This window comes from Littorina saxatilis, linkage group LG5, assembly GCF_037325665.1.
Source record: "Littorina saxatilis isolate snail1 linkage group LG5, US_GU_Lsax_2.0, whole genome shotgun sequence".
NCBI lineage: Eukaryota > Metazoa > Mollusca > Gastropoda > Littorinimorpha > Littorinidae > Littorina > Littorina saxatilis.
Genome location: NC_090249.1, coordinates 49,620,142 through 49,645,127, shown reverse-complemented (window position 1 = coordinate 49,645,127; position 24,986 = coordinate 49,620,142). Strand labels below are relative to the sequence as shown.

Below are 24,986 nucleotides of genomic sequence, written 5' to 3'. Positions count from 1 at the left end.
TTCGTTGCCCCAAAAGATATGTCGGTCCATATTTTAATAAGAAGGGAAGTCCAGTGTTCAATCGATACATAAGACAAAATCTACCTTATTTTTGTTATCAGCAGGTGAAGTTGCTGCGGCTGCCAGAAACTCACTATTTGTGATGAATTTCGTAAACCTTCGCCTACTTCAAACCATTCCCAACTAGACTGCTTTTACACCATCGCGACTACCAGAAAATAACCTCATCAGTTTAATCAGCAAGGCATTTGAAAAACCCGTTGAGCTCTTGCATATACGAAACACTGAACTACAAATAAGCAATACTTCACCCCCTACGTACTCCACTTCCCTAGGTTCTTAAAACTCTCGAAGAGTACATTAATCAGAAAAGCAATCTTTCTTTATCCATGATGAGTTTGTGGAGAATCTTGCACACTCCATCAGTACTGTTACAGGGGCTGTGTTACCGACAGTTCAATTTGTTCCCCTCCTTGAGGGGAGGGGGGAGGGGGGACGGCGTTTTTACGAGTGCGAAACAAGAAGGGTCTGAACGCGAGAACACTTTGCTTCAAGAGTCTGACAGGATGGGAATGTAGTTGAATGGTCTCCTTACATTCACTGCAGGCGATTCATTCTCCTTTCTTTCCCCTCCTTCTAGAGTTTTTGTGAGGGTTTTAATGTCGACAGACTATTACTTCTTTTCACTGCGAGCTTGTTGTCTGTTCCAACCCATCGTTTGCCACTCTCGTTTGTGGATTATGTTCTTTGTACAGTGTTTCGTTTTTCATTGTTTGTAAACCTTGACAGAGAAAGAATTTTGTTGTGTGTGTGTGTGTGTGTGTGTGTGTGCGCGTGTATGTATGTATGTGTGTGTGTGTGTCACGCTCGCGCGCGAATGTGTGTGTGTGTGTGTGTGTGTATGTGTACTAACAGCATTTGGAGCTGGGGCGTCGAACACACTAATATGGAAAAGAGAGAGAGAGAGAGAGAGAGAGAGAGAGAGAGAGAGAGAGAGAGAGAGAGAGAGAGAGAGAGAGAGAGAGAGAGAGAGAGAGAGAGAGAGAGATTCAAAGTGTGCGGACCATACGGAGGGCGAATCACCGGAGGAAAGAGGTCAGGTGATGACGGAAGTGTCACTGTAAATGCCAGACTACAAAGGGGAGAAGACTCGTATCGCAGAGAAAAGGTAACCCCTCTCGCACAATGCTCAAAGTCAAGGGAAGGAATTCACTAAGCAAGGGAGGCTACCCTCTGATCTGATCTGGGCTTGAGGGCAGAACAAAAAGAAAAGGAGAGAAAGAGAGAAAGAGAGAGGGGGGTATTAACATAATATATTGAATGACATACCACGAGTCAGTTAGTGTGTGTGTGTGTGTGCGTTCGTGCGTGTATGTGTGTGTGCGCGCGTGCGTGCGTGCGTGCTTGCGCATGCATGCACGCATGCATGCATGCGTTCGCTCAGCTTAACGTGTTCATGGACTGATGCGTGAAACAGAGTGTGGCAGCAGAGATATTCCATAGATCTTGAAGGCAACACGCATGCAGAATTGGGCGCTCTTTTACCAGCAGAAAAGAGCAAAGTGTATACGGTAGATGCCGTGTGAGCGTTTCTCCCCGGGTCTTATCTGGGCGCTCTGGTGGAACACGGGATCTTTTGAAGTGGCAAGGGCCGCACTGCCGTGTACCTCTACTCCCATATCTACCTGAAGCAACCCCCCCCCCACCCCGTCCCAATCTTCTCTCTCCAGCAACTGTCTGCTAACTCTCTGAAATAGTCTGCATATGCAGTCAGATGCCACTTTAGAGGTAAGTTCTGAGCGTGAAACTTCCAACACAAACAGTACCTAGCTTGTGTCTTCTGAGCGAGTTTCTTGGACCATTTCTATAGTTTATTATCTGTATCATAAGTGTTTGTCTGTCTGTCCATTTAAAAGACCGCTGGGTCGTAGTACAGTGAATGTGTTTGTTTATTTGGTGTTTAACGTCGTTTTCAACCACGAAGGTTATATCGCGACGGGGAAAGGGGGGGGGGGGGGGAAGGGGGGGGGGGGGGGGGGAGGGGAGATGGGATAGAGCCACTTGTTAATTGTTTCTTGTTCACAAAAGCACTAATCAAAAAATTGCTCCAGGGGCTTGCAACGTAGTACAATATATTACCTTTCTGGGAGAATGCAAGTTTCCAGTACAAAGGACTTAACATTTCTTACATACTGCTTGACTAAAATCTTTACAAACATTGACTATAATTATTCTATACAAGAAACACTTAACAAGGGTAAAAGGAGAAACAGAATCCGTTAGTCGCCTCTTACGACATGCTGGGGAGCATCGGGTAAATTCTTCCCCCTAACCCGCGGGGGGACCAGGGAGGGGTAAATCCTTCCCCCTAACCCGCGGGGGGTAGTACAGTGAATGTAACGTTTTGTTTTGTCATAAACGTTCCCAAACATATCTTTCTTGTTGTTTGATTCGTGTAGCTTCTAAATAGCACCACAAAAAAACATATTTCCATGGTCGAGGAGAGTCCAAAAATAAGGTTGGGTCACAGAGGAGAGAATACGTAAAGTTTTTGATGCTGGATATTGAAAACCAATTCTGGAGACACTCCAGTCAACATTCATCATTCAAGAATATAGCTATCATACAAATGAAAGTCCCTTCTTTGACTAAATAAACGAAAGCTAACCGTTTCTCCGTTAAAGCTGAGGTAGAATCAACGCGCTGTGCCTAGAGGTGCCACCACAGTACCATCACATAGCCTGACATATCTTTGGTACCCTTATGATCCGGCCACCCATCTTCACTCAGGTACCGGAACAAGGAATGCAGCTGCCTACCTCCTTCCCGTCATGCCAAGCCCGTAAATCAAGAGACCAGTAAAAAGGTGGACGGTACAGAGTGCAGAACATACAGGGCTTGAACTGGAATAAAATAATGAAAAAGAAGGATATTTTGGCATGTGGACTATCAAAGTGGCGAAGCAAAGCAGAGGTTCCCATCTCACGGGTCCAAGGTCCCCCGGGGATTAAAAAAAAATTGGAACCAAATCTTAGCAATCTGATGCATTTTGGGCTTGACTCTGGGTAAAAGAGAGACAAGGGGAACAGGCTTGGGGCAGCTAGTGAGGATGGAAGACAAGATCTTGGGAGAATGAAAGCAGGCTTTTACTCAAGGAAATCCTCCAAAGGGAGGAGGACTTCAAGTCCTGAATGCACGGGTATAGAAGCGGGCACTCTTCTTGTGCGGCCCGCACTGAGCTCTTGGCTATGGCTCAGTACTCTGTGGTATGTTTTAGTAACTCGCTGCTCAGTACTCTGTGTAGTGGGCTTGATAAGCTCGCAAGAGAGACAGCACAGAGGCGGGGGGGGGGGGGGGGGGGGGGGGGGGGAGGGGGGGGGTAGATTGGAGTTTGTGGCTGTCGTTATCTGTCAGGCAAAGAAGGACTTGGGCCATCACACCACGTACCATCCTAACTGTAGTAAACGCTGCACTCGTCTGAACCTGATAGGCAATGACCAAAGTATCTTCATTTCAAGATGGGAGGTCCCACTGTAGCACTCTTCAGTCTCCGACCACAGCCTAGCCAACCAGGTGCAAGCAGCGCCCACGAGCCTCACGTGCAGTCTGGACAGAGTGATTTCTCGCCACAAGCCAAGCCTGCCATCATAAGACAGGCTTCAATACCATCATGGAAACTCCGCATAATGTTCTGGAGTACGCTGACGGTAGACTGTGAGATGGACTTGGGCAAAAATATATATTCTACGGCGAGCGTACAATATCTTTGACAATGGAATAAGGCAAAGATATAATTATATTCTACTGCTAGCGTAGCAGTGCAATATCTTTGACAAGGGGACTGTGTTGTTGGTCAGTCTCGGTGGCTGCCAAAAACAGTGCCATGATCCACCGGACACAGGGTGGAAGCTGACAGCTTGGTTGGCCGTGCTGACCCCTCGTCTGAGCGGTACTGTAATTGACCAGTACGTTTCCCTTCACTAGGCCATCAGTATGGGTTCGGGCCAGTGTTAATGACGCTTGGGCTTAATGTGTTTTGAACACACTCTGTGATTCTTCTTCTTCTTCTTCTGCGTTCGTGGGATGAAACTCCCACGTACACTCGACTCTGTGATTGATATTTTGTTATTGGTTGGGGAAACGGAGATAGCGAGAGAGAGAGAGTGCGAGAGCATCTCGTTTCTTTTGATGTACATTGCACTTGAACCTAGTAGAAACCTACATCATGAAGAGAGCTGCACCTAATCCTTTCCTTTTCTTTATTTATAACCCAAATTCACAGAAACTATCCTTAACTACCCATACAGAGACATCGGCTAACAGTCAGACAGCAATCTGAAGCACTGGTCATCGTTAGCTTTATCAAGTAGAATCCCAACATCTCATTAACTGACTTGACCAAGCCCCTCCTCCCCCCCAGGCCATTGCAGAGCATGCCAACATTACATCAAGTGATAGGTACAGCACTCCGGTCTTATTATCTCATTACCTGACAGCACTGGGTGCCCCCCATGTCAGACCGGTCAGAACATGACCGCCGTGATTCATGGCGGGTCCAGGTGACTGGTGTACTGTTGGGTAATAGTGGGGAGTGTGTTGGAAACAAGCGAATCAGCTTGAGGCACTACAACTATGTGGTCTATATGAAAGAACTTGCTTCTATGGTGGTTGCGCTGTCTGTCGGTCTGTTTCTCCAAGTTAATTTCTCTCTCTCTTTTTCCCCATTTTTTCCCCATGCACCTGTTTGAATTCATCAATATAAATGACGTTGATTATTTGTAATTTCTGTTTATGTTTAAAAAAAAACGCGTTCAAAGTGGACAGTGCGACTGTGAGCTCTCTCTCTCTCTCTCTCTCTCTCTCTCTCTCTCCCCCCCCCCCCCGCTTCTAGCTGTTGATGGGCTTGAACAGTAATTACCGTTTCTCTCCTACCTTTTAACTTAGTTTAAACTGACATGAACTACTTTCTACGTTGGAGCGTCAAAGAGCATTCACCAGTCGCAGTTCCCTGATAACGCCCATAACGAGGCTCATTAATGGAGTTCACTGAACGCTTACAACCAAAGATCTTGTATGCTACGCTATTAGCGTAGCCTACAAGATCTTTGTTACAACGCACACGCTGATAAAAGTCGGTTCCCAGAAACTTGTACTAAGGAGCAGTGTTGCACCAATTTTCTTCTTTTTCATTTTTTTCTTTCTATCTTAATTGTCTATCTTTATTTATCTATTTATTTATTTGAAAACAAAACAAAAACCAGTTCTCATAAAAAGAGGGGGCAAAGAAGAAGAAGAAGAAGGAGGAGAAGAAAAAGAAGAGGAGTACACACATACAAAAAACAGTAACCCAATACATGACGGGTTGGAGAAGGAATGAACCCTAAAAAAATTTTTTTTAAATAAAGAAGAGAAACGCACTACCGCCCTAGATACAGAAGAACGCTGACTTTTTTTCCACTGAACATTGCTCCCGATTACTTCATTGCAGTAATTATCACAGGCTTTCAACAGAAGTGTCCCCATTACCCGCAACTCTTGTCAGTCTCGAAGGCAACCGACATCACAACGAACGCAACAAAAAAAGAGGTCACCGCTTACACCTGCACGTTACATTCGATACTCGCCGTTCTACTTTCTTCCTTCCTCTCAATTCAACGGCTAAAGGTATACAGAAGGTAACTACTTTTTGCGAGGGAAAACTTGTAGGTGAGGCGAACACGTTAAAATGCAGCAACTAAGGGTTTGAGAATGCAAAGCTCGGTACCAAAAAATCTACCGGGTATTTCAGGATCCCATTGGCCCAGTTGATACCACCAGTAAGAGAACCAATCAAGTGCAGAGATTCCCGGTCGATTTCTAAGATAAAAGTAGATTTTACCGAGTAAACATTCAGTTTTGTTGTTCTGTACTGAGAGAACTGGTTGAAAATCGCTATCTTCTCCTCTTCCTTACTATCGTTCTGTTCTACTGCGCGAACGCATTACTATATTGACGAAGAAGGAAGAGCAGGGTGGAAAAATGACTGGTGGAAAGAAAAGAAAGAGACAAAGAGAGATATATGTAGGGAGGAAGAGAGAGAGGGGGAGCAGAGAGGGGGAAGAGAGAGAGTGAAAGAGAGTGAAAGAGAGTGAAAGAGAGAGAGAGAGAGAGAGAGAGAGAGAGAGAGAGAGAGAGAGAGAGAGAGAGAGAGAGAGAGAGAGAAAGAACGAAAGAGAGAGAGAGAGAGAGAGAGAGAGAGAGAGAGAGAGAGAGAGAAAGAGAGAGAGATAAAGAACGAAAGAGAGAGAGAGAGAGATAAAGAACGAAAGAGAGAGAGAGAGAGAGAGAGAGAGAGAGAGAGAGAGAGAGAGAGAGAGAGAGAGAGAGAGAGAGAGAGAGAGAGAGAGAGAGAGAGAGAGAGAGAGAGAGAGATAAAGAACGAAAGAGAGAGCGAGAGGGATGATAGATAGGGTAGATAAGGCAGGTAGATAGACGCAGGAGAATTAAACTGATCGGTTGATGAACTCTTATCTCATTCAAGCTGTGAATCAAGACAACAGGAAGAGGGGACGGGCACAGACACACCTTAAAACCTCATTAGAACGACCTCACACAGACACACCTTAAAACCTCATTAGAACGACCTCACACAGAAGAACGTAAAGGCGAACAATCAGACGAGCAAAAAGAGAAATTATTACAAGGCAAGCTAATAGTTTTGGCAAACCGCCTAAAGAGCCCTCCTCGTAACTACAATAGATAGCAGCGAAACTTAAGACACCGAGGTGTGAAACTGACGCCTTCCATCTGTTAATTAAGGTGCTAACGAACACGGGTCTTTTTGACACCTGTATCCTTTCTTTCTGCTTCGCAACCCCGGTGGCATGAAGTTCAACTCCCCTTAAACCTGGGTCACCTGTTCTGTAAAGTTAGCTTCCTGTTTATTGCTCAACGCCACTGTTCGTTATGTCTACGTTATTTTTGGACGCATAAACCAAGCCGGGTATGAATGAACGTTTAAACGAGGCTATGTCTATGGTAAACTAAGAGCAGCTGGAATCAATGCAGTTGCATACGTGCACCTTTAAAATAACTTATACTCCGTTCTGACAATGTTCTTGAGCAGAGTGGAACCACAACTGTGTCTGTTTTGAATAATCACGCAGGAAACATTCACTGACAGTCTCTACTTCTTCTTTTGTTGTTGTTCATGGACTGAAACTCCCACGTTCACTCGTGTATTTGCACTAGTGGGTTTTTACGTGTATGGCCGTTTTTAACCCCGCCACTTTAAGTCAGGCATACGCCGCTTTAGGAGGATTGTGACAGTCTTTTTTCTGTTGCCAGATATTTTACCGAAAAAGGAACATTTCTTCTCCAGATACAGGACACACCAGTCTGTTCGCAAATTAACCAGTCTCTATTTAGACCTCGTTTCATTAAAGGCTATCCCTGAAGAACAAAGCAAACCAGAGCCAAAGACATAAACACGCAGTATTATGCGCTGAACTGTGAAGAGAGACTGGCGGTTCCCTTTGAATAAGATAAGAGACTGGTCGTTCCTATCCCGCGTGGCTGAACAAGAAAGCAGTGGAGCAACAACAACCGTGACTAACTTTTACGATTGGTCTCATTTGAAAGTAGAGACATAATGCTTTTATAAAACAAAGGTACAAGTGAGATACAACAGCGGTGGACTCAAAACCCGGGATGGCCGATCAACCATTATAGCGTAGCTCCAAATTTTCTCAGACCTCGGTGGGAAAGTTTCGTAGTGCATTCCCGAGAAGTGATTTTTAAATCTGCACAATGCAAGGTAATGAAGTGCTGCAGACGTCTGCATATATATTACAATTTTACAAGGCAGGATCTTAAATGACCGTGCTTGTAAAACAATGTGTTTCGCGCAGAGCTAATATAGCTCGAACAGGAAACATTCCAATTGCAGTGTTCCGTCCTTAATGGTGCTGGGTCTTCGTGTCTGAACATCTTGTCATGCGGATGCAACAGTTATCATGGCTATTTATGAATCAGAAATTGAACAGACATATCCGTGCGTCAGATTCACAAACTGAGAATTCTGCCATTGATTGCACACATTGACTTTCGTCAAGTGGAAATCTGGACACCAACCTAAAAGTAAGAACCTACCAACAATTACCGAAGCATACCAGCCAAGCAACCTCAGTACCCTCAGTGTTTGTTTACTAGTACATAGCCACAGACAGTCAATAAAGACGGCAACAGAATCCGTAAAAACCGGCAACAAAATCCCTTGCAACCATCCCCACAACGGCACCAACACAAGCCAATACCGCATTAACAATACATTGCCCCCCGTGCGCTAATCAAGCAGAACAAACACCAGCGTCCTCCTGCAAAGCTGTAAGCTAAGGCCACAGTGCTAATGACCAAGATGTAAATGAGAGAGAGTTTGGACTGGCGGCCCCGTGGACCATGGTACCATGACGCCGCCACGTGTCATCCTCGTGCAGTGAATCTGTTCCCCCCAGGACGAGGGCCAACGGACATAGACAGAGAACTCCTTCTTAGTCTGTGACTAGGGCCAAGGGAGCATGACGGTGAGACTAGTCGTAATGATGCCCAGTACCGTGTCCCCCGTGGACCATGGTACCAAGACGCCACCACGTGTCATCTTCGTACAGTCTCTCTCTCTCTCCCCCCCCCCCCCCCCCCAGCGCCCCCCGGTATGAGGGCCAAGGGAGCATGACAGTGCTAGCAGTCGTACTGATGTCCAGTACCGTGTTCCCCGTGGACTGGGACTGTCCGCTTAGTTCTCTCTGATGTGGCTATGATGCACCACTGTCCCTGTCTCTGGCTTTCTTCACAGCAATACTCGTGCTACCGTTAGGCTAGAATGGGGTCACTGACTGAGTACTGTGTTTGAAGGTGGGTGGCTGAATGGGGGATGGAGGGACAACGACAGAAAATGCTGACTTTAACCAGATGGAAACCTTGGTAATGTTAGTAAGCGGTTTTACGCGAAATTGTATTCCTATTTTACCGCGATTCTCTGTGCCTAAGCGCGTTACGAATGCTTGACAGAAATCGTTTGTACACTTTAACAAAACAGCACTCGAATTAAAGAAGCAAACACATGAAGAACACGACCACCAAAACCACCACTATCGCCTGACCGCCTGAAAGTCTTTCTTTCTTTCTTTATTTGGTGTTTAACGTCGTTTTCAACCGTTCAAGGTTATATCGCGACGGCCGCCTGAAAGTCCACGCAACCTCTTCTCCGTCATAATTAACCCCTGAACGCATCAACTTTGGGGTCAAAAGACACAACCACCAATTAAACATTATTCACACGTTTTCAATAATCTTGAATTGGATATCTGTTCTCCGGATCTTAAAATAGCTGCAAAGTATACTATATTAGACAGGAACAGAATTTGTGCTGGAAAAAAGACATAAAAACCACCTGACACGAGAATACGAGTAAAGCTCAACACAACTTCCAGACAAAAATAATGTACGGCCAAGACGTAATTTATACATGTACATACACAGAGACATGAAGGGAAATAGGTGAATGGAACACAACATCTACGCTACAAAGCCAACAATATATTTTTATTTACTGCATACAGAAAGGGATTGAAGCCACACGTACACGTCACTCCACGCAAACTTAGCAACTGAATTTGAACTAAAAATAACACATGTACTGAAAATTACCTTGTACGGGTAGGTTAGTAGCAATGGAGGGGTTAGGAACTTCTTACCGAAAATAACTTTCTCTCTAACAATTTCGCTAGTCGTTCTCATAGAAAGAAAATTAGAATTGTAAAACCCTGGTTTTTGTGAGTTACAGCTACAATCTTCTTTATGGTAAGAAAAAAAGAGGACACTACCTTGACATTGCTACGCTTTCTATGCTAGGACCAGAAACGACAATTAGAAAACAAGTAGTAAAAGAGATACCCATAGAAGTTCTAACTACTAAAAGTATTTTCCCTGTACTCCCAAAAATAACAACGACAGCCACAAGACATCGCTACAAAAACGATAAACAAAATTAAATGAATTAAAAACGAAAGAAAGAGAAAAAGACACACAATACAACCTGGTAAAACCACAAAGAAAAGACGACAAGGCTCTTGTAAGTAAAACTGCGTGTTACTTTTTGTTTTGTTTTGTTTTGTGCTAGCTGACTTAGGTTAGTATAAGCAAATATATATATATTAAACTGCGAGCGTAGTAGTGGCATTTGTTAGTCAGTATTAGAGAGGGCTACGTCTAACAGAGGAAAAGACAAACCCCGGAATATATCATATATACGTTAGTATTAGTGAGAGCTATGTTCACCAGAGAAAAAGAAGAAGAAACAAACCCCAAACACAACAACACTGCCTCTCCTTCTTTTCTATCCTTCCCCTCTTTTCTTACTTTCCATTCTCTTTCCTTCTTTTCAATTCTCTATCCTTTCCCCTCTGTTATTATTTTCAATTCTCTATCCTTTCCCCTCTGTCCTTCTTTTCAATTCTCTATCCTTTCCCCTCTGTCCTTCTTTTCAATTCTCTATCCTTTCCCCTCTGTCCTTCTTTTCAATTCTCTATCCTTTCTCCTCTGTTCTTCTTTTCAAGTCTCTATCCTTTCTCCTCTGTTCTTCTTTTCAATTCTCTATCCTTTCTCCTCTGTCCTTCTTTTCAATTCTCTATCCTTTCTCGTGTTCTTCTTTTCAATTCTCTATCCTTTCCCCTCTGTCCTTCTTTTCAATTCTCTATCCTTTCTCCTCTGTTCTTCTTTTCAATTCTCTATCCTTTCCCCTCTGTTATTCTTTTCAATTATCTATCCTTTCCCCTCTGTCCTTCTTTTCAATTCTCTATCCTTTCCCCTCTGTCCTTCTTTTCAATTCTCTATCCTTTCCCCTCTGTTATTCTTTTCAATTATCTATCCTTTCCCCTCTGTCCTTCTTTTCAATTCTCTATCCTTTCCCCTCTGTCCTTCTTTTCAATTCTCTATCCTTTCCCCCCTGTCCTTCTTTTCAATTCTCTATCCTTTCTCCTCTGTCCTTATTTTCCATTCTCAGTCCATCCCCTTCTTCACCCTATGACTTTACCAACCTAGTTCTCCCGTGGTGAGCTGTATGGGCGCGCTGGGCCTGCTGCGACCAAGGCTATTGACGGCGATGACTCTGAAGTTATATTGAGTGAAGGGCTTGAGGCTGGTCACGGTGTACACGGGCTGAGCGATGTTGGACTTCTCCTTCCAGCGGTCTGACGAGTCCTTGCCGTGGGGTTTGAACTGCACCACGAAGGAATCCACGGGGCCCCGCTGGCGCCCCTCCCACGACAGTTTAACGGAGGATGCTGTGACCTCGGAGGCGGAGAGGCGGGAGGGGGCACTGGGCAGCGCTGAGGACGTGGCGGGAAGGAGGATTAATGCAATCACCACCAACAACAACAACGACGACGACGACCACAACGACGAGAAGGAGCGAGAAGAAGAAGACATGAGAGGGTGAAGTGCAGAGGTGACAGTGCTGCGGTTGCTACTACGACTGTGCCGAGGCACGTGAAACACTAACGACCTCGCCATCATGGTCAAACGAGGTCACGAGTCCACAGAGCACAAAGAAGAGTTGCACCAGGTTCACAACGAAGCGCTATACACTTGTGGAGGTTCACGAAGATGCGTGTCAGAAATAAAATCGAGTAAGCATCACATGGCTGGACCTGACTAGTTCCTGTCTCCTATCCATACAATAAAACTTAAGCGAGTGCACACCGCGACACAGCTCAGCTCCGTTTGACGTCCTGCTGGTGCCTCTCTACATCAGACAACACACATCCAGTGCAGCAGTACTGCTATCATCGTCTTCGGGGTGTTCTGGGAATCCCAAGCACACAACACTCAGCTCGAGCATAATAACGACGTTCCTTTGCGTCAGGATGTGCCGTGCAGCATTAAACAACAACACGAACTTTGCACAACAGATGCTGTTCTCGCTCATCAGAGAAAACAGCGGTGCAGTACTGACAACGAAAGCCGATTCGTGGCGTACAAACCAGCTTGTGCAAACATCAACTATGGCTTTGTCTACGAGGTTCCTTGCAAAGAAAGCCACAGAACGTGTGTCTAAACAAACTGAGCTTCGACAGATGGCGTAGAAGGATATTATAATATGCAACTCAAAGTAAGCGGTGCGAAACAGGCTACGTCCTTGCGGAACACTTGTTTTTCAAAATATATGTGGAGTGTACGTTCCTGCGGAACACTTGTTTTTCAAAGCGTGTGCATGGCATTTCACTCAGTGCGGCATACAACACTCAGATCCCGATCCCCGTATCCGCTTGCTGCACAGCGACGCTTGGCAGAACTGAAAGCGATTACTCCAATTTGCACGTGCAACCTACCACCAACAAAGGTCACACAAAGATCCCAGAGCATGAGAGAGAAGAGAACAAAAGCTGACTCTGAAAAGTGCTTCGCTAGCTGCCACAGAACATTCCAACAATGCGAGTGCAACACAGTGGTTAATGCGGTGCTGAAGCTACTAAAAACAAATCTGACACAAGCACACAAGAAATGACATCCACCTGGGAATTAAAATCGCAAACAGCTGTTCATGAAAGTACTCCAGCAGCTGAATGTTATGACGTCATAATCCAACGGGATTCCCAGCAATTTTTTTGGACACCTCTTCACAAAACTAATCGAAAATCCCGAAGTGGATTTTGTCCGGTGTTTTATTAATCCACGACCAAACAAATCCGGGTCACTGTCGTTCGCAGGGATAATCCAAGCAGAACCCTTCAACAAATTATAATCCAAAGAGAACAGTCATACTCTGTATGCTGCACTATTCCAGACACACCTAAAACACAGGGACAGCTGAGGGCGGGATGGAAGCAAACCCTGTGCAAGCGTAGAACCAACTGTTGCTGTGAAGGCGGCTAGGCTAGCACTGCCACTGAACCGTACGGACCACGGCACAGAACGAAACCATCAGGCTGGAAGGTGAAACACTTCACAGGCAACGTACGTGGGCGCTTCCGCTATCCCGTAGAACAGACTACACAAGCTTCGCTCTTCTGCTGTTTTTTTCTTCAAATGGCGGAAGCGCATTCCCGTTCGCCTCGATCTCTCTCCTCTTTACGTCTTATCGTAGAAACCCCTTCAGAAGACAGAAGTCAAGAGAATCACGACACGCTGGGCGCTACAGAGACGACAAAAGAACAGAACCAGACCACGTTTACTTGCTTCACGTGCTCTTTTTTCAAATCGTGTGCTGTGCATCCACCTGTCAAGGACGCCGTGCTGGCTCCGACGTCTGCACGCCAGTGACTGATGCGTCTCGCTGCTAGTCCAAGAACGCAGAAAATGGTGACGATCTTCGCACACTACTCGAACGCAGTCATACTCTCATTTTTCTCTCTCTCACACACACACACAGGCGCGGCAAAAGCAAGAGGCTGTGCGAAAACTAGTCTTCGCTCGCTGCTGGTGTGCAAAACCAAATACAAAGGCTGTTATCCCGCTGCAGTATCTTTGCTGTTATACCTACTCCTACTCAGGCTGTACTACTACTCGTGGGCGTTTTGCTTCCAGATTCCTTGTCAAAGACCAGCATTGGAATAACAAAAGAAGAAATAGTACACCACTGAAGAACTTGAATGCAATACTTCTTGAATTACTGTCCACAGTCTCTGGTGATACAAACTTTCTTTATAATATCCACTCTGCTGTGAAGCTCTTTGTGTTACTCACACGTGAACAAAGGATGAACAGAACTCTGAATGTGATTAAAAGCAAAATAATCCTTTCTGCAGCACACCGTTTGCTGACACTACACGGTGACTTGTTGCTTCAGTTACAAAACTCAAGCGAGACAGGCGAGAGACAACGGTGACACGTCACACAGGTGTAAGGTGAGACATTTGACCGTCACTCAGGTATCTGTTGCCCTCATCATCTTCGGGGCCCGTTGACTGACAGATACACAGAAGTTGCTGCCTCCCTAGATATATTGGAAGTTCCCTCCCTCTCTCTCTCATTTCTCTCTGTCTCTAACTTCTCTTCTCGTTCGTCTCTCCCTCTCTCTCTAATTTCTCCCTAGTCTCTCTGTCTATAACGTCTCTTCTCTTTTGTCTCTCCCTCTCTCTAATTTCTCTCTCGCCTCTCTCTCTCTCTATACATCTAGATCACAAAAAAAGATGCTGCTTCCACTGTACAACTGGGAAGTTCGCTCTCTCTCTCTCTAATCAGTTTCTCTCTCTTTCTCTTTATATCTTCCTCTGTCGTTCTCTCGCGCCGAGTCGACCATAGCAGCAACGTGGGTTCCAGCGGCGCACAGAGCTACATTATCAACAACCACTACAAGACGTGTTTACAGGGCGGCTTGTTTAGCTCTGTAACCGACAGGAGTGCAGATCTACCCATCTCAAAATACCGACCCCGCACACACACACGCACGCACATACACACATATACACACGCCAGCGCACACACGCACGCACACACACACACACACACAAACTCTCTTTCTCGCACAGGCAGGCCTGGGAATAAAGGAAAGAGGGGTGGGGGTGGAGGTGGGATGGGTAGGGGGGAGGGGGATGCTCCTAGTGCCAGACTGAAGTTACACTCAGCGGGGAGAGATAAGCCATGTGATCTACTCGCAGTTGGGTAGGCACAGCCTGTTGCCCACAAAGATTGCAGCCCACCTCTTATTGGTTCGCCACCATTTGTATAAAAACCTCGCTTCATCAACATCATGTCTTTTTTATCATCATCTTCTTCTTCTAATCCTCCTTCTTCGCAGATCTGGATTTTTTTAAACCCAGCATCAGTTCTACGTCAACCGACATGAAACAGGAAACACTCTGACGGAACGAACATTCTGTTTTCTCTCTTCCGAGGCTGTTCTCAACCCAAGGAAACAACTGCCATGCAGGATTGCACAGAAAGCAAATGAAACGTAACACAACCAAAGCGTGTACAGCAACAGGAATGCGGCCAGGAAACACTCAGCTTTCGTCACATTCTGACAAAGTGTAAAAAGGAATTTGAAAACCAAATTTAGGCCAAATAAAAAACAAAAAGCTAACACCAATCATAATGACAACAAACAAAGAATTCTTGTCGACACCATCGAAAACAACATTGAAATATTTCTAAAAATAGCAAGCAAACTGAAGGAAAATGTGCAAACCATACTATACTGCATCATAGTTCACAGAAGCACAATCGTCTCAGAACATTAACATGAATGTTTGCAAAGATCACGGCATTTAACACTTGTAGGGATGAACAAGCAGGGAACGAAGAAAGATGAAAGAAATACATCATGTAATGTGTCATGCTATAAAAACTGACTCGGTTCTATCTCAACCTTGCAGACCTCACCCCCCCCCCCCCAACGGCCCCCTCCATCCGCCACCCCTCCCCAGTAGAACATCTCTTCCATGTACGCAGATGTTTGTAAAACTGAAGCGCTGCGTATACATGTTCAAATACATCAGATACTTATTTCACTGGAGTTCGCACATTTAAAAACTTTGAGAGAGATAACGAGAGAGAGAGAGAGAGAGAGAGAGAGAGAGAGAGAGAGAGAGAGAGAGAGAGAGAGAGAGAGAGAGAGAGAGAGAGAAGTATGCGCGTGTGTGTTTGTGTGTGTGTGCATGTGTGCGTCCGTGTGTGTGCGTGTGCATGCGTACGTGTGTGTGTGCGCGTGCGTGTGTGCGTGCGTGTCTGTCTGTCTGTGTCTGTGAGTGTCTGTGAATCGTTGCTACAACTGCTGTTGCCGCTGTCTATGGCACTGACAAGATAAGAATACTTGTTTCCCTCTCAGCTATAGCCTGTGAAAATCTATGCACCCATATTTTCACTTCTTTCTTCCGGCAAGAAAACAGACACTTTCCTACAGCAAACGAGACAAATACAAATAATCAACCCAGCGTCAATAATAAATCAATAAGACGGCTAATGAAACGAGTGTGACACAGAGGCGCCATCTATATAGGCGTGACCAGGAAGCGAGACAACCTCTAACGAGCAGGAGAGTGTGAAGGGGGGGGGGGAGACTACTGTGTTTGTTCGCCAGGTTCTCTCCCCCTCAGCTATTGTGGACGGAGGATGACAGCTAAAATCGATACAAACACCGCACACAAAATTGCCCCCAGCTCTTGTTAACCTGCTGACAGGCTGACGTCATGTTATCCCCCTCCCCACCCCGCCCCCTTTTTTTGTTGTTATATCTTTTCCCTCTATAGCCCTCCAAGCGTTCTTCTGCCTTCTTATTCCGTTATTAGCAAAGAGAAAGGCCGTTATCTTTGGCTTTCGTTTTGAGACCATGGTTAAAAGCTTCTTTCGTCATCGGCTACTGTTTGTGTTTGTGTTTACCTTACCCTCTCTGGTCCTGAGAGCGTTGTTTTGTCTTCTGACGTTAAACAAGACAAAAAGACAGATAATTATTTTTGGCTTTCATTTTCAGACAAGGTTAAAAGCTTTTTTGGTCATAGGCTACTCTTTATGTTTTTTGTACTTATTACTTTGATTTCGTTTCCTTCTGCCTCTGGCATAGGCTTCTTCTGATTCAATTTCTTCCTACGTGGCTTTCTGGTCCTGAAATGCGATCGTTACAAAAACTCCGCGATAAAAGGATGTTGTCAAAAGAACAATTTGTACACGAACAATGTCATCGCGCACACACACGTTTTCGATGGCAAATAACAGGCGACAGACTTGAAACATACTGTAAACGTACGATTGTAGTGCAAACCAGAGAACAACTGGCATTTGAAGTGCGAGGAAAAAACAACTAACACAACAACAGCGATGGATTTGCACCTAAACAGACATTCTGCTGACTAAAGGGAAGCAAGAACATCTCAGTCTAATGAAAAGTGCTTAACAGCACAATGCACTGTGTTGATCATAATTCACACCTTGGAACAAACTGAAGTACAGTGGCCACATTCCTTCTATGCACTTTCACTTTCTTGCCACTACAAGTGCTGTTCTGGAAATGTCTCCCATCAGTACAACTAACTTTGGGGTTCTTGAGACGGATGTTCGGCTTTAACTCGATGACGAAGGTCTCCACTTTTTATTTTTTTTATTTTTTTTATTTTTTAGCTGAAGCAGTCTTAACTTGGAGCACATTTCCACCAACACATGTCAAACAAAACCCAAACACGCATGGCAGGGAGGGAAAAACAAACACGACAAAGAGTTCCACGTTCCACAGGGACCAAAACCACAGGGACCAAAACCACATGGCCATCAACACACAACACTAACACCAACCCGTCCAGAAACACAAATCACCATCAACACAGCCTTTATAACCACTAATGTGAAAACTCATCCACACAAGAAGTAATAAACAAACAATAAAATCGATAAATAGATTAAATGGAAAATTTCCTAAATAAATTTTCATTTAATTAATATACTTACCCGAATCACATTAGCATTGAGTCACCTGAGATGCTTATCACTGAAAAACGCTTACCCGGCTAAAGAATTTAAAGGGAAGCAACCCCATCACCAAAACGAAAGTGAAAGTAGCTTTGGTAATGGGCCAGTACACCGGGAGTTACCTCCCATACGGGTGTATGCCACGTCACTTCCTCTAGGAACACGTGCCTCTTATCATACGGCTTTAAAAAATCTTAAAACCATAAGCGGGGCAGGTGGGAGGGAATACAGTATGTGATTCGGGTAAGTATATTAATTAAATGAAAATTTATTTAGGAAATTTTCCATTAAATATCATATTCTTACTCCGAATCACATTAGCAGATAACATCAACAAGGCGGTGGGCTAGAAATGAATCAAAACTCACCATCAAGTTCTGGACAGGAACTGGCCTGCTGCTATGAGCGCTGGAAGGCCTCTGGAGCCATCCTGTCGAAGAGCTGTGACGTCCCGAAGATAAAAGTTTATAAAAACATCTTCGGAACGCCAATACGCAGTTGTCAGCACCTCCTCTAGACGTCTGGAGCGCAGAACTGCCAGAGAGGATGCCCACGCCCTCGTTTCATGGGCTCGGGCCGAGTCAAGTGGCAAGGAGGGCATAACCCCCCCCCCTCTTTGTGCGACTCCACTCATAAGCCTGCTTGATGAGCGAGGACACCCACCGGGCCAACGTTACCTTCGACAAATCTTTCTCGCGCCTAGTAAGGAGAGAGATAAACAACAACTTCTGAGAACTAGACCGAATCGGCTGAGATCGGGCTAAGTACAGACGAAGTGCCCTCACAGGGCAATTGACCGAATCGGGGTCATCCGGGGCCAACGCGCTGGTCAGAGCCTTAACTCTAACCAGCGGAGAGGCCTGCCCCGGAGACTGATTCTTGGCCAGGAAATCAGGCCGGAAACGCAAAGATGCGGAACCGTCCGGCTCAAAGGAGATATCTCCAGGCTGACCCGACAGGGCGTGGACCTCGCTACCCCGTCGGGCCGTAGCCAACAAAAGGAGAAACAGCGCTTTGCGAGTGACATTGAACAGACTGGCCTCGCTTAAAGGCTCAAAATCCGCAGAACGAAGGAATTCCAGGATTAAAAACAAGTCCCACTTGGGAGCGGGCAAACGAGCTTTAGCTTCCTTAAGAGCAGCCCCTTTAATGACTGCAGCTATAACACCCCCGACTCGAACAGAACGACCAATCTGCTTAAGAGTCGCCGAGATAGCGGAGCGCCGGACCCTCAGCGAGGAGACTGAGGCGCCCTGCGAAGACATGAAAGAGAGGTGGTTAGCGACCTGAATAGAGCGCGGAGCCACCGAACTCACCCCTCTAGCTGAACACCAGGCAGTCCATGCCTTCCAGTGGGAAGCATAAACTGAAGAGGTGGACGCTCTATGCGAGCGAGCCACCAAGTCCAGAGTCAAAGACGACGCCCCAGAGCGCTTCAGCGAGTCCCGAACAACTTCCACACGTGAAGCTTCAGAAGACTGGGCTCCTCGTGTGGAATGCCTGTTCGGGGCTGCACTAGTTCCCCTCGCACGAGTGCGAGAGGAATGGGGGGCCCTTGGGCGAGCCGAAGAAGATCTGGAAACCAGACCTGCGACGGCCACAGAGGAGCGACCAGAAGAAGAAGGGCCGGCTCCTCCATCTCCGCTTTCCGGATTACTCGGCTGAGTAACGGAAAGGGAGGAAAGGCGTACGCCTCCAGACCCGTCCAGGGAAAGTCCAGAGCGTTCACTCGCCATGCCTGAGGGTCCGGGAATGGCGAGACGAACACCGGAAGCCTCTTTGAGTACCTTGTGGCAAAAAGGTCCACCAGAGGCTTTTGGACCTGGGCCCAAAGGCGAAGCAGTGCCCCGTGAGTGATCGTCCACTCCGACTGAAGCACTGTACCGGAACGACTGAGCGCATCCGCCAAAGTGTTCAGCCTCCCTGGAAGGTACCTGGCCGAGATCGTGATATGATGCTGAAAGCACCACACCAGGATCTCGCAAGCCCTCTCCGAGAGAGACGGGGACCGCGAGCCTCCCTGCTTGTTGATGTACGCCGCCACTGTCATGTTGTCTGTAAACAGACGAACATGTTTGGCGTACAGGGAGGGCAGAAACTTGGCCAGAGCTAGAGCAACTGCCTCTAGCTCCAGCAAGTTGATGTGCCACAAGGACTGCTCCGTCGTCCACAGACCGGAAGTAGTCTGAAGATCTGTATGTGCCCCCCAACCCTCCCTGGACGCATCTGTAAAGAGGTCCAGGTCGGGGAGGGGCACGACGATCGGAACACCTCTGCAGACCCACTCCGTGTCCAACCACGGAAGGGTCGCAGACTGGAACCATCCCTGCAAAGGGATGAGGGCGTCCCAGTCCACCAGAGGAGAGTCCACAAACGGCTTCAGCGCGAACTGAAGCGGACGTTTGTGGACCCGGCCCAGTGAAACCAGAAGAGCCATAGACTCCATCTGCCCCAAGATGGAGGCGAGCGAGCGGATGGAAGCCATCAGGAGAGGTAAAGTGGAGCGAATCTGGGCTTGGAGCTTGTCCACCCTTCTCTGAGAAGGCTGGACAGTCCAAGCGACCGTGTCGAAAGACATCCCCAGATAAGTGAATGTCTGTGACGGGGTCAGCTCCGACTTTACCCGGTTGATCGAGAACCCCAACGAGTTGGATTCTCGAAGAACCGTCAGGGTATCCTGCGAACAGCCGCTCTGGGACTGGTTCATGATGAGCCAGTCGTCCAGATAAGCCCGCAGACGGATACCCTGGGACCTCACCAGTGCACAGACCTGTCTCACCACCATGGTGAAAATCCATGGTGCGAGAGACAGCCCGAAAGGGAGTGCGCGAAACTGGTAGATCTGATCTCCCCACCGGAAACGAAGCCATTTCCGGTCGGCCGGATGCATAAGAATGTGAAAGTATGCGTCCGTGAGATCGATCGAGGTCACCCAGTCTCCTGGGCGGAGAGAGTCTCGGACAGAGGCTGGCGTCTCCATCTTGAATTTTATCTCCCTCAAGAAAGTATTGAGGAGAGATAAATCCAACACGGGACGCCATCCTCCTGATGCTTTGGGAACAGCGAACAGACGCCCGTAAAATCCCAGGGAGCTGTGGACCCGAACTCTCTCCACCGCGCCCTTCTGCTCCAGGGAGGCAATTTCCGACTGCAAGACGGAACGTGCTTCCTGCGAGAAGGGGGGCTTGAACCGCGGAGGCACTCGGGTAAGAGGCGCCCTTTCCTCCCGCCAGAGTAGACGGAAGCCCGATCTCACCACTCCCACAATCCATTGGCTGTCTACTACCGACATCCAACGAGAAAGTGCCCGGGAGGGGCCTCCCGCCATCACCAAGGTGGAGGGCGGGAGGGAGGTGAGATCGGGAGCGCTTCATTGGGGGTGTGGCTTACTTCCAGAGCCGCCACGCCCCCTCCCCGATGCCGTCCTCTTCTTCCCACCACGAGCGGCCGGCGGAGCCTGCCGCTTCTGAGCTGGCTTGGGGTTAGACGATGTCTGAGCCTGCTTCTGTTTAGAAGGCTGAGACTGTTTCACCCCCTTCAGAGTGTAGTCAAGGAACTGACTGTCCTTGTTTGACTGAATCTCCTTCTGTCTGGCATCCAGTGCCAGCGGACAGAAGAGAGACTCCTCTGAGACCGGGGAGACTCTCAAGGTCTCCCTAGTAGCCAGTTCCGTGAATTGGGACTGCGAGAGGAAGAGATCCCTCCTGCAGAGTACCGCTTGGGTGTACTGCAGGGAGGAAAGACGCAATTGTTCCTCATTGACCTTGGCCAATGCGGCCAAAAGCGCAGAGACATCGTCCGCATTCTGTTCTTCACTGAGAGTGAAAGGAACTAGCGAATCGGTCAATGCCCGAGACAGAGCCCGAACGAGAGTCTCCGCAATGGAGGACAGTTCGATCTGCCGACGTCCAACCTCCTCAGCAGAGAGGAGGGAAGCCTCGGAAACCGGCAAAACCGAATCACGCTTGATCGGTTTAGTCAGAAGAGGCAGCAATTCCCGGGAAACCGGAAGGGTAGCCCTAGGGAGTGCAAAAGACGCCAGCCAATTCTGGCTCTGATTGGGCATGCCAAGCTTCCTATTGGCCGTAGGCACGAAGGAAGAGGCTTGGGCAGCTGAAGCCACCCACTGCTGAGCTGATTCCGGAACTGGACCAAAAGGAAGCAGTAACGGAACAGGCACTGGCCGAATACCACTCCCCGCATGTGCTGGACGAACCAGTGAATGCGAAAGTTGGTAAGCCACTGACGGAGACTCGGCGAACCGGAAGGAAGAAACATCCTCCTGTGCCGGCCGGAAGTCCGCCATGGCAGAAGGAACGAATGATGCGGAAGAGTCCGCAGCCACCACCCCTTCAGGAAAATAACGAGACGTTACTTCCGCCGCGACGTCAAGAACAGACTTGAGCTTCGACGGAAACACGCCCCGCGACTCCTCGCTGACCACTGATGGAGCATCAGAATAGTCACACGTGGAACCATGACCGAAGTCACCAGTTCCGGAAGCAGAAGCATGCCCTGGCAAACCGGAAACCGGAAAAGCCTGAGCACTAACGTCATCCTGCCGCCCAAAATCCTGTGAAGGTAAAGGGTAAGCAGGACGACCATCCGCAAAAACCGGAGCTGGATGAGCTGACGTCACTCCCCCGACTGAGTGGAGTGATGCCTGCTCAAGCCTAGGCGCTTGAAAGCCGGAAGGCGCACGCTGTAATCCACTATCTGGTATCCGGAAGGAACCACCAGAAGAGGAAGAAGCGTTTCCGGCCGAAACCGGAAGTGTAGTCAACGGAACCGCAAAATGCGGAAGTGAAGACTGCACTGGTTGACTTCGCGATCCGGAAGGACCGGAAGTCAGTGAATACTCCATCCTGCCGCGACCGCCGTAGCGTGCCGGAGCGGACGGATCATCACTTCCGGCAAGTGCCGGAAATGCGGCAGTCGAAACCGACTGCCGCCGCTGTTCGAACAAGTCCGGGGCCTCGTAGGTTATCGCCGGAAATGAAAGATCAGCAAGGTATCGGTCGTGACCCGATGCGAAAGAGCTGTCCCCCGAAGGAGAACGTCCAGGCGCCTCACGAGGGCTATCGGACCAGCTCTGCTTACCAACCGACGCTGAAGAGGGAGGACGCTGCTCCAAGCCGGAAGTGGAGGACAAAGACACGGAAGCCAAAGCCCGGACGTCACTGCCAGGAAACGCCGAACTGCTGGCGACGGAACGCTGAAATTCTGCCTGCACCAAGCTGCGGATTTCTGGAACCAGTGACTTTAACAGAGAGGAAACCAACGCACCTTGTCCAGGTGCTAACAAAGAAGACGAAGTCTCCGATGTAGAGACAGGTGCAGAAGTAACAGTAGCGCTAGGCGCCGCAAAAGAAGCAGAAGTAGTAACAGCGCTAGGCGCCGAAATTGGTACAGCCAACAAAGTGTTACGCTCTTGGTCTGTAACAAGTAACGTTGCTTTGGAAGAGGAAGACTTAGCCTTAATTTTCCCCTTGGGGTCCGACTTGCCACGGCGCTTGTCTGAATCAGACATGTTGACAACAACACGTGGCAACGCGAAAAAATTTACTGAAACATAAGTCTAAACGACTGGAAAATTCAGTAAACACACGCACTAATGCGTTAACAAAATACTATAGCTAAACTTGCCCCACAAGCAGAGGCACGGAGAGCTACAAACAAAGTCACACGAGCTAGAAAACTAACTCACACAACAAAATGGCGACACGCAAGACACTGACACAAACGTCAACAACACGTGGCAAAGCAAAAAGATTTACTGAAACGTAAGTCAAAACGACTGAAAACACAGTAAACACACACGCTTACGCGTCAACAAAATACTAAAGCTACACTTGCCCAAACAGAAAGAGGGCACGCAGAGCTATTAGCAAAGTCACACGAGTTAGCTAACTAACTCACACAACAAAATGGCGAAACACGCAAGTCACTGACACACAAGTCCGTAAAAAACGGACAACGTACAGTAACGAAACAGCGCAAACAACCAACAACAAACGGGAACGAGCTCACCAAACTGTAGGCAAGGCGAGCAGACAAGCTGGGTAACGTGGCCGGCGGGTGTCACTCAAACACACAAGGTCAGCCACAGAGCGTCAAAAAGTGAACCGTCCTCTCCGAGGTGAAAAAGACGTATGATAAGAGGCACGTGTTCCTAGAGGAAGTGACGTGGCATACACCCGTATGGGAGGTAACTCCCGGTGTACTGGCCCATTACCAAAGCTACTTTCACTTTCGTTTTGGTGATGGGGTTGCTTCCCTTTAAATTCTTTAGCCGGGTAAGCGTTTTTCAGTGATAAGCATCTCAGGTGACTCAATGCTAATGTGATTCGGAGTAAGAATATGATATTTAATAAAAAAATAAATAAAAAATAGACTTTTTACATTCACAAATGTCAACAGAACAACCACATGACCTCCGGAAAATGCTAAAAGCATAAACACCACTTCGGAGACAAAAAACACACACCCCAACAACCCATGAACAAACTGACACACACACCACGAAAAATACCCACAAAAACACAGCACAAAAACAGCACACCATAACAAAAAAAAACCCCTCTCTTCTTCACATTTTCCACGAAACACAAAAACCCACAAAATCCTCTCCCTTACCTTCCACGACAACCTGCACCAGCCTCTCGATGTTGCCCAAGTCGGACGAGGCCTCGCACGTGTAGTTCTTGGACTCCCTGACATCCTTCAACTGCAGGACGTTCTTGCCGATGGGGATGTCATCCTCGTCCGTCAGGTCGTACGCCCCCTGACGCCACTTGACGTACGGCATGGGTGATCCCACGGCGACGCACGTCAGGTTGACGTCAGAGCCAGGCATCACCTTGAGGTCCTCGGGTTCTACGGAGAAGCGTGGAGGGACTCTCCGCACTGGAACACAGAGAGAAGGGGCAAAGGTAAGTATATAGTGTTGCTTTCTGATACAGTTCTGTTCATTCTCCTGGACATGGGAGATTGGTCAAGCCTGATATTATTTGGGCGAAGTCGACTTCGCGAAGTCTACTTCATGAAGCTCGCTGAACAAAACATTGGCAATTATTTTGGGGTAAGAAAACTACCGCACTGGGATATGAGAGAGAGAGAGAGAGAGAGAGAGAGAGAGAGAGAGAGAGAGAGAGAGAGAGAGAGAGAGAGAGAGAGAGAGAGAGAGAGAGAGAGAGAGAGAGAGAGAGAGAGAGAGAGAGAGAGAGAGAGAGAGAGAGAGAGAGAGCGAGAGCGAGAGCGAGAGAGAGAGAGAGAGAGGGGGGCCTACGGCACCGGGAGACAAGAATATCCATGGACTGTATTACCGGGGTGGCAAGAATGATGGAGTCACCTCATTAAAAGTCGTGAAATACAATTAGCACGACAGACAGGCCGAGGGGAGAGAACTGTGCAAACTGGAGAGGATCAAAGGGGAGGGAACGCTGAGTTGACAATTCTTAAATAGAAATAGATGGGTGAACCGCGAACCTTCAGGGTACTTTGAGAACCTCAACATTGACTCTTAGGTCGAATTCGTAGTCTGACGAGTGCGT

At 47.5% G+C, this 24,986-nt stretch overlaps 1 protein-coding gene across 4 annotated transcripts in view; it reads right to left on the bottom strand.

Moving 5' to 3' along the window:
* LOC138967367 (tyrosine-protein phosphatase Lar-like) overlaps positions 1-24,986 on the bottom strand; it is a gene marked incomplete at its 5' end in the record, with an annotated part of 172,642 nt that overhangs the window by 77,101 nt on the left and 70,555 nt on the right. For all 4 annotated transcript variants that reach the window (XM_070339894.1, XM_070339895.1, XM_070339897.1 and 1 more), the window contains 1 exon segment: positions 24,070-24,339. In XM_070339894.1, the coding sequence (XP_070195995.1) occupies positions 24,070-24,339 (270 nt within the window).